This window comes from Catharus ustulatus, chromosome W, assembly GCF_009819885.2.
Source record: "Catharus ustulatus isolate bCatUst1 chromosome W, bCatUst1.pri.v2, whole genome shotgun sequence".
Classification (NCBI taxonomy): Eukaryota; Metazoa; Chordata; class Aves; order Passeriformes; family Turdidae; genus Catharus; species Catharus ustulatus.
In genome coordinates this window covers 3,469,595-3,486,518 of record NC_046261.2, presented here as the reverse complement: position 1 = coordinate 3,486,518, position 16,924 = coordinate 3,469,595, and the positions used below count along the sequence as shown (strand labels likewise).

Here is a 16,924-nt window from a genome sequence, read left to right as displayed (position 1 = left end):
AGTACAGTCAGATGAAAAGTTAAAGTGGTACTGATGTGATGTTTTCCTAGTTATGTGGGAGGGTAAAAGTGTAAATAGCAGAGTGAATTCAACTGACAGCTATCTTGACAGCAGGAGCCCTTTAAGAATTATTAGGCACTGGTTTTCCAACTCATCTTTTGGGGCTGACACCACTGTTAAAACTAAAGACCCACTTTCAAGAAGTCATATGTTACATGAGTTCTCAAGAAAAATCCTAACTAAAAAAAAATTATAATTGTTAGTTTATCCTTTTATTGTCAATTGATGAAACCATATAAATCACCAGAAAAGGAAGATATTGACGATTACAGGAAAACAATCACAGATTGTGTATTAAATGAATGTGTGCTCAAGAAGAAAACTAGTGCATCACAGATAAATATATGCCCTTTTTATGAAGTACAGCTAGAGCAAGAAGAAAACAACATAGCACATTATTTAGGGACAAGATAACACAACTTATTTCTGGAAACAGAGCATTAGTCCATGAACACTAATGCTTTCAGTTCCTAAATAAATTCCCAGACCACTTCTGGCAGACAATTCAGTATGCAGAAAGATGCTGGATTTCACCACAAAGTGATTTCTCCCTCTACTCTTAAAAAGTAATGTTCATACATGTATGTGTATACTCTTCACATGATCAATAACTACAAAGCAGTCTAAAAGAAAACCCAACTTAAACCAAATAAGGTAGACAGAGGGGTATTATGGAAATAGAGTAATAATAAAACTGGTAAGTTTGGGGTTTTTTTTTTTTAATTAAGAGTCTCAATAAGGCAGATTATTATCCCTTCAAGCTAATTTTATTTGATGAAATATTAAAAGGAGTGACATTCAAGAACATGTTAAAATTATAACAGTAGCTCCACCACAACAGTCCTTTTTTGAAATACAGTGTAGGTCATGCGGGGTTTGAGATAACAACAGGTTTGTTGGGGATGTGCTAGACTGAATTTGTAGCTGTTATTGCAGTTTAGCTTATAACGGGCAGGTTCCTGTGCTTACCGTGGGGTTCACTTGCCTATTAGAGTCTAGTGCTCTAATGTGACCACTTTTTGCTTTAATTGCTGCTGAAGTGCTGTGCTGCTCATCACCTTACTCTGCTGTGCCTGGGACCATTCTGATAACAGTCATGTCTTGTGCAGTGATTACAGGATTCAATCCAGACAGGGTGTAGAATCCCAGAAGATAAGGGGTTAATGTGCATGTCTGAAACACCAATAGACAGATGTCGGTGGAGCCAACCAAGGACTGTTGGTAATCTGTGGGAAAGAACAGGATGTGGCTGGAAAAGGGGCCATGCAGAGGTAGGACAGCACTTTTCTGGGACAAACATTCTTGTAGCTCCTGGAGATAAGTACAACACAGCACATCACAAGCACAGAAATGAGGCTGAGTAGTGGGCATGAACGGTAGGGGAGGACCAAGACCACAAAAGACCCCTAAAGCCTCCGACCCATTTCCAAAAAGGTCTGATAAAACAGACTGCATGTGAGAACTAATTTGCATAGAAAGCAAAAAATCTGTCTTCAAGTCAGAGAAACCTGTCCATAAAAAGGTACCCCCATCAAGCCAAGAAATAAATGGGATTATGACATCAGAAATGTTCTGCCAATAGCAAAAGTTAGCATCTATGCAAAAAAGCCAACCACTCCAGCCCCACCCCCAACTGCCATCTCAACGCAAAGCACTATCTGGAAAGTGCCCAAATGACAGAAATTAAAGTTTGGCAGGTCCCCCAAAATTGCCACCACTGTAGTCTCTTACTTTGAGGGGGAACCAATGCCCCTATGGTCCTTTAACTATAAAGTAGTGGTCTGGGGAGATTTTACATGTGTTAGCTCTGGTGAATACTGTAGCTGAGGTTACTGTATTGCATAATGATATTGCTAATAAAGAAGCCACATCACAGACCTGTGGATTTAGGGGAATTTAACCCCAGCCCTCTGATCTAAGGTTACCTTAATAGGAAAATCCACTCCATTTACCACAACTGTGTTAACTGCCCCGGTTTAAAAAAAAATTGTTTTGGGTATTGATATGTTGTCAGGAAAAACAGTTGAAACTTCAAACAGTTAGTTCTGCTTCAGGACTTCGCAACTGTAATTTATAAGTCTTGGGCAGATTGGCAAAGTGGGATCCTGTTGTGTTGCCTGTGCCTGACAAGGCTGTAACTGCAAAACAATATCATATTCCTGGGGAAAAGAGAAAATTACTCCAACCATTCAGGCATTTCAACAAGTGGGAGTTGTTAAGGAAACCATGACTGATTTTAACAATCCTATTTGGTAGCCTGTTAAAAAAACAGATGTCACTTGAAAAATGACTGTAGATTATAGAGAATTGAATAGTCATCCCTCCCTTGCAGTTACACTGCCAGACATGGTTACCCTCATAGAAAAAAAAAAGACATGAAAAATTTACAACCCTGGAAGGCAGTAATAGACCTTGCTAATGCTTTCTGTTCCATTGCCATTACACATTTATAACTATGTGTATGCAATTGTACTGTTTGTACTCAGCTACATTTAAGGACATTATATAGGTCATGGGCAAAGATAAAATAGGGTCGGTGAGCCTTGAATATGTGGCAGGTCAATTACATTGGACCCCTGCACCTGTCAAGAGGGTGGTGATATGTATTTTCTGCTGTGGATTCAGCATCAGGACAAATTTTTTTTGCTAAACCCACTAAATATGCTAATGAACAAAACAGAATTAAAGCACTCATTGTTCAGTATGGACCACCTCACCAAATGCAAAGATTGACTGAAAGAACAAATGGAATGTTGAAGAAATAATTTAAAAAAGCTAACCAATATTAAAAATTTACAACAGCGGTGTTCACATCTTACTAAAGCAGGCTTTCTTGTGAAACAGCTGGAGTATTCATAATCAAACATCCTATGATCATACAAACATGGCAAAGACTTAATTTCTTCCAGATGGTATGTCTCCCAAATTATTACCTAAAGGGCAAAGGGAATTGTTTACACCAGTGGATTGCATGGTGGGACTACAACCTATTAGGCTAGAAAAGAAGATTCATAGAATAACCCCTCAGAATGCCATATGGCATATGGCTGCAGATCTCTTGAAAACATGTTTCATTGGCATGCCATACCAGTAGCTGTAATACAGAATTATACTATGTAAGTACTTTTGATATCCATGTTCCTTATTGTTATTCTTTCCAAGTAGGCAACAGTTCTATGCCAAGGAACATTACAAAATCAGTTGGTAGTGGACTGTCTCCTTCTTCGACACCATAAACACTGCTCCAATTTTGAAGGCATATGTCACTTCAACATAACTGATGAATCAGCCAGCGTAAGAGACAACATTCAATGTCTCCAGGACTTATTGCATCAAATGAAACAATCTAGTGGTGGTGCCTGGCTAGCTGAGTAGTTTCATTCCCTGGCAGGATAAGTGGGACACCTGATTGAAAGCATTATTGTGACCAATCTAGTGGTGTTTTCTGATGGTGTGACTACACCAGTGGACAAGGGAAAGATTGGAGATGTCATTTATCTGGACTTCTGTAAAGCCTTTGACATGGTCCCCAACAACATCCTTCTCTATAAATTGGAGAGAGATGGATTTGATGAATGGACTTATATGGATAAAAAATGGTTGCATGATCACATCCAGAGGGTAGCGGTCAACGGCTCAGAATCCCGATGGACATCAGTGACAAGTGGTGTCCCTTTGGGGTCCATATTGGAACCAGTGTTATTTAATATCTTCATCAATGACACAGACAAAAGGATCAAGTGCATCCTCAGCAAATATTCAGATGACACCAAGTTGAGTGGTGCAGGTGACATACCTGAAGGATGGAGCCATCCAGAGGGACCTGGACAAGTTCGAGAAGTGCCCCATGGGAACCTCATGAGGTTTAATAAGACCAAGTGCAAGGTGTGCACTTGCAAACCAAGAAAGCAAATCATTTCCTGGGCTGCATCCAAAGCAACAGGGGCAGTAAGTCAGGGGAGGGAATTCTGCCCCTCTACTCTGCTCTGGTGAGATTCCACCTGCAGAGTTGCATCCAGCTCTGGGGTCCCCAGCATAGGAAGGACATGGATCTGTTGGAGCAAGTCCAGAGGAGGCCACCTAGTTGATTAGATGGATGGAACACCTCTCCTATGAGGAAAGGTCGAAAGAATTGGGATTGTTCAGCCTAGAAAAGAGAAGGTTTCGGGGTGACCAAACTGCAGCCTTCCGATACCTGAAGGGAACCTGCAATAGAGAGGGACTTTATACAAGGGCATGAAGTGACAGGACAAGGGGGAACGGCTTCAAACTGAGAGTAGGTTTAGATTAGGAAATACTAGGAAAAAAAATCTTTACTGTGAGGCTGGTGAGACAGTGGCATGGGGTGCCCAGAAAAACTCTGGATGCCCTATCCCTGGAAGTGTTCAAGGCCAAATTGGATGGGACTTGGAGCAACCTGGTCTAGTGAAAGGTGTCTGTTCACAGCAAGGGGGCTGGAACTAGATGATCTTTAAGGTCCCTTCCAACCCAGGCCATTCTATGATTCTATCATTGTAGGAATATGTTTATTCCTTTTTCTATATATGTTCATTACGTGCCCCTGTAAATTACCCTGGTCTACACCCCACAAGCCCAAATGGACATCTCCAGCTTTGCCAGCCCCACTGGAAATGGTTCCTTGAGTGAGAGAGTGGAAGGTGGGAAAATAACAGAAGATTGGTGATGAGGATTGCATACATGCTTGAATGACCTGCAGCTGGAGAGTAGAAAAATACATATATCATGTTAATCAGTATTTAGCCTTGTGTGTTTGACAAGTAGAACATCTGTGTTTAGATAACATAGGCCTGTGATAGATTTAGAGGCACCCTACCAAACATACTCAAGATTCCTGCCCTGGTGTGTTGAAAGACCAAAGCAGAGTAGTAAATGACACTTTATAAACATTTGAAAACAACAGGTTCATTGATCCTCCAGCCTGGACTGAGCTCTGTGGTGCCTTCACCCCTGCTTGTGTGCCTCTGCCCAGGTGCTGCTTTGGGGATCTCCCAGTTGGTGAGGTAACGAAAATAAATACACTGCTTGCATTTCAGCTGTGATTTTGTGGTTGTTCCTGTGTCCTGTCTGTGCTGGCTCACACACTGCTCCCCAATGGCTCGGAGTGGTAGTGTCACTTTATAAGCCAGTCTTGAGAAAAAACAGAAGTCAACAGCCTTTAGTCTCAAGATATTCTTCCACTGCTTTCCTAGATAGTCTTAGAGTCAAATATATCTCTATTTTTCTATAGCATACGAGAAGTTAACAAGCAATTTCCAGGTAGAATTTGGTTCTGCTATTATGCAGAGCACTGTCCATGACATCACTTTCAATTTCTAGAGAGGATAATCTATGTTCCTCACCCACTTTTTTCAATCATACAAAGAGATGCCCCTAATCTAATGCTACTTCTGAGATGAAGAATTTAAACTAAAAGGAGGCACATTTGAAATGAAACATGGTAACACTGTTGAAACATCAGTAATTTCTTCAGAACATGCCAATAGTTGAAAGAGATTGTGCAAAGAACATACAATAGAAACATCTACAGTGAAAAAAGCTATCATGTAAAAAGACAGCTAACATTAAATACAACAGGTTTTTTACTGTTTATACTAGGTGCATGTGCAATCCATTAGCTTAACCATAAAAACCCCACCAGTTTATTTTAAGAATACAACCTGAATCTAGTCTAATTTGCAAAACAATGTTTTCAATTTGCATACCCCAATATTTCAACAATTCTCACAAACAACACAACAGGAACAGCTTAAGATAATACAATTTTTTCACCTGTAGTGAATGGCATTGAGGGAAAGTTTAATTTCTATTTTATTCCTACAAGGTTTCAAGCTTACTGCATGGCATCTATACCCCTACCAGGAAAAGTTGTTTACATCTGAGTTGAAAAAAAAACCTTTGATAACCACTAGTCAACTGTTTTTAGCAGTCTTTCCAGGTCTGTGTCAGATGTGCTGCTACTTAATCAAATAATCTCAGGACCATCTTTTCATGCTTATTTCTCCCCTTGTAGAGTGAAACAGCTTGTCTTCCTTATAAGAACAACAAGTACTAATATTTGTGCAGCAAAATATACAGACAGTTCAAGAATTAAGACTGACTACTTTCATTACATATCCAATGATGTTTTATATAAATGCATCATAAGTGGCTTCCAACAATTATTTCCATAAGTACAGAAAATTTTGCTCTTCCTGCAATTACTTCCCATTAAAAGTACTATCCCTGAGAAGTTAGTTAACACAACTCCCCTTTCCTGAAAGACGTTCACAGTATACCAGACAATATTTCCACACCACCACACCCAGTCAATGTCATTCAGAATGTAGACCCTGACCACCACCCTGTAGCCACCGCATCTGGGGGCAAAGCTCCAGTTAACGGCCCGTGAAACGCCTTCTTGTGGTGGCCCTGTATACGCTTCAGTCCTACATCGCTCTCCCCAACCCCTTTCCCACCACCCCCGTCGGCCCTCGGTGCTAGGGCAGCCACATCCTGGTGATCCACTTGGTTCGGCAGATACGGTTAAGCACCGTCCCCGAGGAAACTCAGACCCATCCCCAACACTCTGAGCAGGAAACAGAGTTGGACCAAGCCCAAACTAAGGCGGTAGCCTAGCCCCGGTCAGGCCTCAACGGTCACCTGACTTCAGCCCCAGAGGACTGGCCACCGTGGGGCGACCGTAGGCGGTCGTTTCCCTCAGCCGGCAACGGAGACTATTGCTCAGCCCAACATACCCACCCAGCACACTACCCCCCGCACCTCGACTGGGTTGTGCCATTCCCTGGAGCAGGCGAGAGTCCCACTCCCTGTCACTCACCTTTGACTTTGCCGAAGGTACCGACGCCAAGCGTGTCGCCCAGGATATAGTGCCCAATCTTCACCCGTCCGTGCTCGTGCTTCTGTTTATCCGCTGCTGCTGCCGCCATCTTGAGCCTAGGGTCAAGCCTGCTCATAGAGCGCGCCCGTGCCGCAGTACTAGCGGGGGAGGACCAAACAAATAACACTCATCAACCCACTCTCGAAGTGAACTCAGCACTTATTACTTTCCTGCCCTCCCCGAGGACAAACCCTTGCTGTTGGGTCAGGGAGGGTTGGGTCGGCTCAGTGGTACCCTGAGGGGCAAGGTTTCTGTAGGTGGGCCCCACCGGCAGGGCGGGATGGGAGGAACAGCCCCTCGAAGACTGTGAAGCGGAGTGAGGGCGCCGGGGTGTTTTTACGCCACCTTCCCTGGGAAATACTGGAGATTCGCACAGATTTCGGGACCGGGAGGGAAGGCAGGTGCAGAATGCTTCACAGCGGCAGTGGCAATTCCCCTCAGCACTGGCGTGGTGCGAAGAGCTGACCTGGGCCCACCGGTGTCAGAAGTGGTACTGCCTGGAAGCTTACAGTAATTTTACGACTATAAGGCGCACCCTTTTGACTAAAATTTTTCCCCGAACCCGGAAGTGCGCCTTATAGTCTGGTGCGTCTTATCTGATGTACAAAGTTGCGACATTTGTCACCCCGGAAGTGTGAGCCGCAAGCAGGGGGCGGTGCTGCGGGAGTGCCGAGTCGCGAGGAGGGGCAGGAGCGGGCAGCCACGGCCGGCGCCCATGGCGGCCGTGCCGCCGAGCCGAGTGATGGACAGGTGGCTCCGCGGAGCCGCGATGGGGAACAGCATGGCGGCACAACGGAGCTGCGAGGGGGAACAGCACGGCAGGAGCGCCGAGCCGAACGAGGGAATGGCACGGCAGGAGCGCCGAGTCGAGTGAGGGAACGGCATGGTGGCTCCGTGGAGCCACAAGGGGGAACAGCACCGCAGCAGCACGGAGTCGCAAGGGGGAGGCGGCCCTGCGGCTGCGCCGAGCCTCGCCCACCAGCACCAGGGGCGGGCGGGAGTGCCAGGGCCCACTGCACGGGGAGGGTGCCTGTGGTTGCCTTTGAAAGCCTACGCCGATCTGTGAAAAATGTTTCCAAATTGAGCCCCTGCCACTAAACTCCACGATTGCGGGTTTCCGTTACTAATTCGTTACTTTGTTGTGCGCGGCGCGGATCTTCGCGGCAAAAAAAGAGTGCGCCTTATAGTCCGGTGCGCCTTATATGATCTACAAAGTTGCGAATTTTGCCAACTCCCAGGGGGTGTGCCTTATAGTCCAGTGCGCCTTATGGTCGTGAAATTACTGTAAGCTCCCTCCTGTTGCTGGCTAGCACCACAATCACCCACGAGGCCTGTTGCCTGCAGGCAGTGGGAAGCTAGGGCTAAGCGCTTCCCAAAATACGGGTTGTCCTTCCTGACACTAAAGTGAGATGTGTCGAACCTAGGCATACTTTTAATTGAGAAACTGTGATAGCACAATGAGATTGATAGGTTGTCTGCATTGCCACAGCAACGGGGTGCCATGCAATGTGCTGCACACTGCAAGACCTGCCTGTGGAGAGCATACAGAAGTTGAGGTGGTAGTTTGTTTGCACGGCCTGGATTTTGGTAGCGGGGTGTTGGGAAGGATAAGGATTTGACAGGAAGGTCTCACAGATATGTATGTATAACAAAGATCTTTGAATGTAGAATCTGAAGAAGGTACAGAAATGATAGCAAGTTTTGATACAGAGGAAAAGAATTGCTGAGCCAGTCTTACTGGGTAACTAAGAAGGCAAAGAGCAAGTGAGTTGGAAGGGGTTTTTATGACTCTGAGCAAAGGATAAATCCAGCTCAAACAAAAGATGTTTTTACCAAGCAAAAAGATTTTCACAGGCAAACAAGAAAAACCAATGTCGCAAGTAAAGATCTCAGAATTTTCCACTGCAAGAAAACTAAAAAACAACTTCTATCTTAAACTGTACCATACTAACCTTTTGTGATTGGAAAATACTAACATGAATATGGTAATGTTAGTAGTTATGATAGACTATAGGTAATAGTAAAGGTATTGATTGGTTGTTATGTAATAAGATGCACAGCAAAGAAAGAAATATAATGCTTTGTAACATGAATGGAACAGAGCTTCAGGACACATGGCTTGCCTATAGCCATCAGCTATAGGCTCACCCACCACCCACAACTATTGTAACCTCGTCTATGCAATAAACAGCATCTTGAAAGTTGTCTGAAGCCTCCATCTCTATGTCCGACTCTTACAGCAGGGGGGCACAAAGATGGTTCCTGTGAGAAGCTGCTGGAAGCTTCCACCAATGGCTGATGGTTCTGAAGATGGACATGCTGCTGGTTGAAACTGGGACAATGAGAGAGGTTGGTAACGCCTCTGTGATACTGCTCGTGAGAGTCGACCCACGCCATAGTTCACGGAGAACTGTCTCCCGTGGGCAGGACCCCATGGTCTCACATGGGAAGGACTCCTTTCCCAGAGAAAACCTCGGGTGATGAACTGACCAAAACTTCCACACTGTCTCCCTGTGCTGTCAGTGGGAAGGAGGGAGGGGTTGGGGGAAAAAAAGGTGCTTTAAGGGCCTATTTTACCTCACATTATCCTCCTCTGATTCTGTTAGTAATAAATTTCACTTTGCAACCTCAAGTTGAGCCTGTTTTGCCCTTGAAGTCTTTTTTCCTGATCCTTATCTAAACTCAGGAACCCTTTGTTAACTTTTTTTTTTCCTTTTTCCTCCTCTGCCCAGCTATAGCAGAGGAGGGTGAGCAAGCAACTCTTGTGGGTTCCTGGCATTGGATCAGTGCCAAAACATGATATAGCTGAACATCCACATACAGACAGGGTTTCAGGCACTAATAATGCAGTGTGTTGCATATGGTTAAAAAAAGCATTTTTTCTAGTAATAGTCTTAAATATGATTCAGAGAACATTTAGTATTACTTGTTACAGTTGTGAATTTAATAGAAAGTTGGAAAACAAATTCTGATCCCTGAAGAGTCTTTATATGTTAAAGCATCACCCTAACCTAATGGGACAAAACATTAAAACCCATCTGTTCATTACTATGGAAGAAAAAATATGAAAGATATAATAAGAAATATGGTATGAAAAAACATTTCATAAAACATATTACAGACTGTGTATGGTAATTGTTCTGTACCTAGAAACATAGAATTTTAAGGGGTTGAAATGGACCTTAAAGATCATCTACTTCCATCCCCCTGCCATGGGCAGGGATACCTTCCACTAGACCAGGTTGCTCCAAGCTCCATTCAGCCTGGCCTTAAACACTTCCAGGGATGGGGCATCCACAGCTTCTCTGGGCAACCTGTTCCAGTGCCTCACCATCCTCACAGTAAAAAATTTTTTCCTAATATCTAACTTAAATTTCCCCTCTTTCAATTTGTACCCATTACTCCTTGTCCTGTCACTGCAATTCCTGATGAAAAGTCCCTCTTCAGTTCCCTGTAAGCCCCTTCAGGTACTGGAAGGTGCTGTGAGGTCTCCACAGAACCTTCTCTTCTCCAGACTGAACAGCCCCAACTTTCTCAGCCTGTCTTTGTAAGGGAGGTGCTTCAGTCCTCTTATCAACATCATTGGCCCATCTCTGGACTTGCTCCAACAGTTCTATGTCATTCGTATGCTGGGGCATCAGAACTGTACTCAGTACTCCAGGTAGGGTCTAACAAGGGCAGAATAGAGGGGCAGAATCACCTCCTTCATTCTGCTGGCCATGCTCCTTTGGATGCAGCTCAGGATTCTGTTGGTTTCTGGGCTGTGAGCACTCACTGCTGGCTCATGGTTTTTCATCATCCATAATCCCCAAGTCCTTCTCTTCAGGGTTGCTCTCAGTCACTTTTCCCCCAACCTGTAGATGTGCCTGGGATTGCCACGACCCAGGTGTAGGACCTTGGACATAAAGGGGGTTGATCTAAAGTACCAGTGAACACTATGCAGAGGTTCAATTCTAACTGATAACCCTCAAGTTAAGCTTATTAGAACAAGATCTCAACAAAAGATCATTTATATACTGAAAAATCAGAGAGGTAGTCAAGCTTTCAACATTTAACAAAACACTACAAAGAACTGAAGCACTTCAGAATCTATATCTAGTAAAGCTTTTAGTCCAACAATGACTGACATGTAATAGTGAACTACCTAAGCTCTTTTGAATAGGTTTAACGTAACCCAAATTAACTGATCTCCTGCCCCTCACCAAGAATTTTAAAGGAGATGAAAATACAGTAGCTGTCAAACTCTATTAGTAAAATTCATTCCTGGTATAGGTAAAATTCCCCCTGAAAGGAAGTTTGTAAGTTTTCAAAGTGACTGCAAGCCATTGCAAGTTTCAATCACTATTACCTTGATATGTTGCATATTATATAAATGATCATTTTTCAACAGTGTGGTACAGTATAATATAATTCAGGCTGAAGAGTTAACAGATAGCAGCAGCAAATAGCTAATCACTTGCCTTTGCAGTATTATGTTTGTGGGTCAGCATAACAGGCTGTGGGATGATGACCAAGAATCCAGGCAAGGTCTAAGACTTACTATCCACAGCCCACACTGCATTCCCTCTATGTTATCTTTGTGGATGGAGATCTCTATAGCTGACATCAAGAAAGGATGAGTTCGCTGAAGAAGGTCCTGTGGAGATAGGATGCTCCTGTTTTGGCTCCAATGAACAGCACAGGACAGAACTAAGTCCGTATGACTAGAACTTGACACCATGGCCAAAAAAGTAACTTTTGCCTGATTAAGGGTCATTAAAATATTAAAATGCACATCCCTGCATATGCTAATAAACTTAATGAAGTACATGGTACCACATATATGACAATACTACTCAACTCTCAACTTAGATCATGCTATATGTTACATAGGAGGAGGAAGATAAGATAGGGCTGTATATAAGGAGGGTAGAAATTTCACTTAGTGAGGAAGACCCAAAATGACATTGGAGACAGTCGATGAGCTGCTCTTCTCTTCTCTCCCTCCTCCCGAGCAGGGAAGCCTTCTTGATAAGATTTTGTGTCCGATTATTATTATTATTATTATTACTCAGGTAAACACATTATTATTATTCTAAACCTGTATTTCTGTCGCTTCAATATACCCCACTAATTGTGAATCGATCACAAGATTCTTATTGAATGCAACCAGACCTATAGCATCAGATTGGTAAACTGTACTATTTATAAATCTGTGCTCATGGAAGTTCATATTGAACAGATCAGACCTACAGAACCAAATTGGTTCTAATCAGAAATTAAACCCAGCCGCACCCAGCCCCTCTGATTTCTCTGACCAGCTAGAACGCAAAGGGAATTATTTTCTGCCAAACTTCTTACTCTTAATGCAACACAGGCTGCTCAAAACAAAAATCCCATGTTACACAAAGAACATCGTATAAGACTGCAAAGCAAAGGTTTTAATTCCCACCCATAGTCAGAACACCTGCCATCCAACAGTACTATTCTTCAAAAAGCCTTTAGTGCCTTGCTGACCTGTTTTAAGATGCTCTGAGGGATTATTCTTACTCTGAGAGTAACAAAAAGACATTTATGATTACTTCCTCTTACATTTGTTTCCCAGTATATAATCAAAACACATTTTAGATGCACTCCTGAGCCCTGTGAATACATACATGTGCAATATGCACAAAATGCATTTTTAAGTTAACAGCTTTGACACCACTCACTTTCAAACTCTCAGAAGCTCCAATTAAAAGTAGAGTGAATACAATATATTAGTAACATGTTAAGACAACAGCAGGGCAAGATTTCTCTTTTTGTTCAGAAACAGCCTAAGTAGATACACTCAATTATCCAAAAGTATTAACTATATTTCATTTAAAATATAAGAAAGTGCAGTCAAGGGCACTCTAATTTCAAACCTGGCTGAAAACTTCAGTGATCTGCATAAGCTGATACATTTGTTGACTGCTAATCCTTCAGTACTGACAAAGCAGTATACTACTAGAAATTAATGATGAAACCAAAGGAATAATAGAACAGCCTCAGAAGTTCAAAATATTAGAAGTTTTGGGTGGTTTGTTAGCTTTTTGGGTTTTTTTGGGGGGGGGGGGGGAGGAAGAGTGGGGTATGTGTGTGTGTGTGTGTGTGTGTGTGTTAAGTATTTTCTCCCCAAAGCATCTGAAATCCTCTAAAGTCTTGCAGGGATTGCCATCTTCTAAATTTCCAAAACTTTCACCTTACAATCACTTTCCTTTAAAGCTGTTTGAAAGCTAGCTGAGTGACCCAGTAACACACCATATAGGGTGCAAGTTTATCATGTATCAGTCCATAATTCAAATGTACCCCCAAGTCAGACTTCTGTATTGTACTACCTACCATTTAATGCTTACACCTAGCATAAAATCCTAGAATCATTTAGGTTGGAAAAGACCTTTAAGATCAAGTCACACTTAACCTAGCACTACCAAGTCCACCACTAAACCACGTCCCCATGAAATAGAGAAATTGAGAATTAAGAATCAAGCAATGCTTTGACTAAAAGGGGGACTGACAAAACTGTATTGTTTTCTATAATTTACGGTGCTTACAAGAACAGGAGGAAACCAAGGTTACAAGGTAGGGTCAAGGGCTAGAATGCACAAACAGGATGCAAGGACAAAGACACCACAGGATAAGGGGGTCCTCAGACCCCTGAGACCAGGAAAACTGATATAAAAGTCTGGAAAATGACCAAAGGACTAAAAAGAGAGCATGCACAAGGAGACAAGGTGAAAAGTTCAAACTGAGAGGAAGACTTCATCCCAAAGACCCCCAGATGACCACCAGAGCAACCTAAAAGGAACAATGTGCAGTCGCAAAGAGGCAGAGAGGTGCAGGTCGCCATAGTTTTTGGTCGCATGTTTTTGGAGGAGCTATCCCCCATGCACCTCAGTGCTGAATAAATACATACCTACTCTTATGACTTATTTTGTGGGTTATAGAGTGTTTTTCCACGCTTCACCCAAGTGCCACATTCACATGTTTTTCGAACACTTCCAGTGATGGTGACTCCACCACTGCCCTGGGCAGTTTGTTTCAATGCCTGGTCACCCTTTCAGTGAAGAAATTTTTTCCTAATATCCAACCTAAACCCACCCTGATGGATCTTGAGGCCATTTTCTCTCATTCTGTTACTACCTGGGAGAAGAACCCAACCCCCTATCTAGCTATAACTTCCTTTCAGGTAGTCGTAGAGAGCTATAAGGTCCCCCTGAGCCTCCTTTTCTCCAGACTAAACAACCCCAGTTCCCTCAGCTGCTCCTCATAAGACTTGTGCTCTAGTCCTTTCACTAATTAAGTCTGATCTATTTGTGTGTCAACTTTCCACACTGACCTTCCCAGACCATTTGAGTAACTTCTGTCTCAACAATAACAAATCTCTAGTTCCTTAATGTCTGGCAGTATGTGCGCTTCAGACTTGGCAGTTTCTTTTTACCTAAGCAATGACCCACTGAATAGGCAATACTTTTGCAGGCCTTTCAGAGCCACAAAACCGTGAACAATGTCTAAGACTGGGAATCCCTCTTAAACTATTCCCTCCCAGAACAGCACTTAAAACCATTATTGAAGTTACCATATTTGTGATAAATTCTGACTCTACACGCTAGAACACAATGAAACTCAGTCCATAGTGCCAATATTCCATTTCTCGTGCAGGCAAGTTGAGTAACGTACAACCCTCTTTTTAAATTCAGCACAGAGATGATGGCCCTTTTCAAGGTGGAGGTGCTATTAAATGAAAAGTCAATTAAGGGATTATTTTTAATTAATTGCTTCAGTGCATACCATCAAGAATTTGTATGTGTAAAAATATGCATTTTCAGAAATCCCATGTGTAGCGGGTTTGCATGGTTAGGTTTTGGTAGCAGGGGGGCTACAGGGGTGCTTTCTGTGAGAAGCTGCTGGAAGCTTCCTCCATGTCCAGCAGAGCCAATGCAGGCTGGCTCCAGGATGGATGGGCAGCTGGCCAAGACTGGGCCAATAAGAAATGGTGGTAACGCCTCTGTGATAACATATTTAAGAAGGAAAAGAAAAAAAGCTCTTGTGCAGATGTAACTGCAGCCAGAGAAGAGTGGAGTGAGAATATATGAGTAACAGCCCTGCAGACACTAAGGTAGGTGGAGAAGGAGGGACAGGAGGTGCTCCAGGTGTTGGAGCTGAGATTTCCTTGCAGCCCATGGTGAAGACCATGGACAAAAATTCCCCCCACAAAAACCAAAATAACATCATCATAACAGAATTTAAATGGACAACTTACACAAAATCCACCCCTTGTCCCTTTGCCACAATTACAACAATTCCCCATGATCATTCTACTCTCTAACATCTCTACTTGTTTTGCCTATTACCTCTCTCAATTACTATCCTTATCTCAAAATCCTCATGATCCGAGTGATGGCACCAAAAAGACTGTAGTGGGTTGACCCTGGCTGGATGCCAGACACCCACCAAAGCCTCACGATCACTCTCGTCCACAACTGGACAGGGGAAAGAACATATAACAAAGGATTCATGGGTTGAGATAAGGATAAAGAGATCACCCACCAAATACCATCATGGGCAAAAGAGACTCAAATTAGAGAAATTAATTAAATTTATTATTAACAAAATCAGAGTAGGATAATGAGAAGTAAAATAAGACTTTAAAAACACCTGGATATGAGTAATGGGGGTTATGACTAGTTCATCACACGTGGTTCCTGCTGCTGCTCAGGGAGAAGTCCTTCCCCTGCTCTAATGTGGGGTCCCTCCCACAGGAGACAGTTCCCCACGAACTTCTCCAGCGTGAGTCCTTTCCACGTGCAACAATCCTGCCCAAATTGCTCCCACGTGGGTCCCTCTCCACGGGGTGCAGTCCTTCAGGAACAGCTTGCTCCAGCATGGGTCCCCCATGGGGTCACAAGTCCTACCAGGAAACCAGCATGACCTACTCTCTTCACGGGTCTGCAGGTCCCTGCTCCAGCATGGGACTCCCACGAGTTCACAGCCTCCTCTCAGGCATTCACCTGCTCCAGCGTAGGTCTCCTCCACGGGCTGCAGGGGCACAGCTGCTTCACCATGGTCTTCACCACGGGCTGCATAGCAATCTCAGCTCCAGCGGCTGCAGCACATCCTGCCCCTTGTCCTGATTTTAAAAACTCATGGGGGAAATTAAGGCCACTCAAGCCACCCCCTTTTCTATAATGCTGAAGTAAATACTAAGGAAGACTGAAGTCGGAGTCACAATTTACTAAAGAGGCTCACAATAATAATAAACGATTGTACAAAAATAAAATAGTTTAACCAACAAAGGCGATATGAAGCTTGACTCTGGGGGAAAAAACAAGATAACTGCTGTTCCCGCACTAGACTACCACGTAGGCCTAGGCCCCCCGAGAACAAAGGCACTACGGCTAAGGGTTCTAGGGTGTAACGCCCTCCCCCCACCACCGCCAGAAAAAAAACAAAGCAAAACCAAAAACAAAATAAAAAAAACAAACAAAAATCACACCCCCCAAAAAAAAAAAAAAAACCAAACAAACACACACACACAAAAAAAATCAAAATCTCAACAAAATTTAAATTAAAAAAAAACACCAACAGAAAAAAACCGAAAAGACAACAACTAAACAAACCCCCCAGAACTTTGGTCGTCTAAGCCGGGTCGACTTTCCTTCCGCTGAGTTCAGTTCGGCACCAGGTTCCTGCACCGTCGCTACCACCGGTCCGCTGTGCTGGGGGTGCGTGTGGGTCGATTCTGCCGCTTCGCTCCCTCTTCCTAACACCCCGCTGGACTGCTTTTTCGGCTCGGCTAGACTCAGCTGATAATGGCGCCGCCGCCTCTCCTCAGCCCCTTGTCCTGCAAAAACGTTCTGGAAGGACGGGAAGAGAAGGGAGAAACAGTGAACGGTAGGGTGCCGGGATCCTCACGCCCCTTAGCTGAAGCGAGCCAGTCAAAAATTGCCACATTTCTGTTTCCGG

General features: G+C 43.6%; 1 protein-coding gene across 9 annotated transcripts in view; it reads right to left on the bottom strand.

Moving 5' to 3' along the window:
- LOC117005077 (5'-AMP-activated protein kinase catalytic subunit alpha-1-like) overlaps nt 1-16,924 on the bottom strand; it is a 70,909-nt gene extending 53,985 nt beyond the window's left edge. For 4 of the 9 annotated variants that reach the window (XM_033076322.1, XM_033076323.1, XM_033076315.1 and 1 more), the window contains exons 1-2: nt 15,970-16,458; nt 6,899-7,056 (exon numbers count right to left, since the gene is read on the bottom strand). In XM_033076322.1, the coding sequence (XP_032932213.1) occupies nt 6,899-7,034 (136 nt within the window). In that variant the 5' untranslated portion in view covers nt 7,035-7,056; nt 15,970-16,458. Of the gene's footprint in view, nt 1-6,898; nt 7,057-15,894; nt 15,932-15,969; nt 16,459-16,578 lie in introns of those variants that run through there. The other 5 variants (XM_033076316.1, XM_033076318.1, XM_033076320.1 and 2 more) reach the window with 5 other exon arrangements.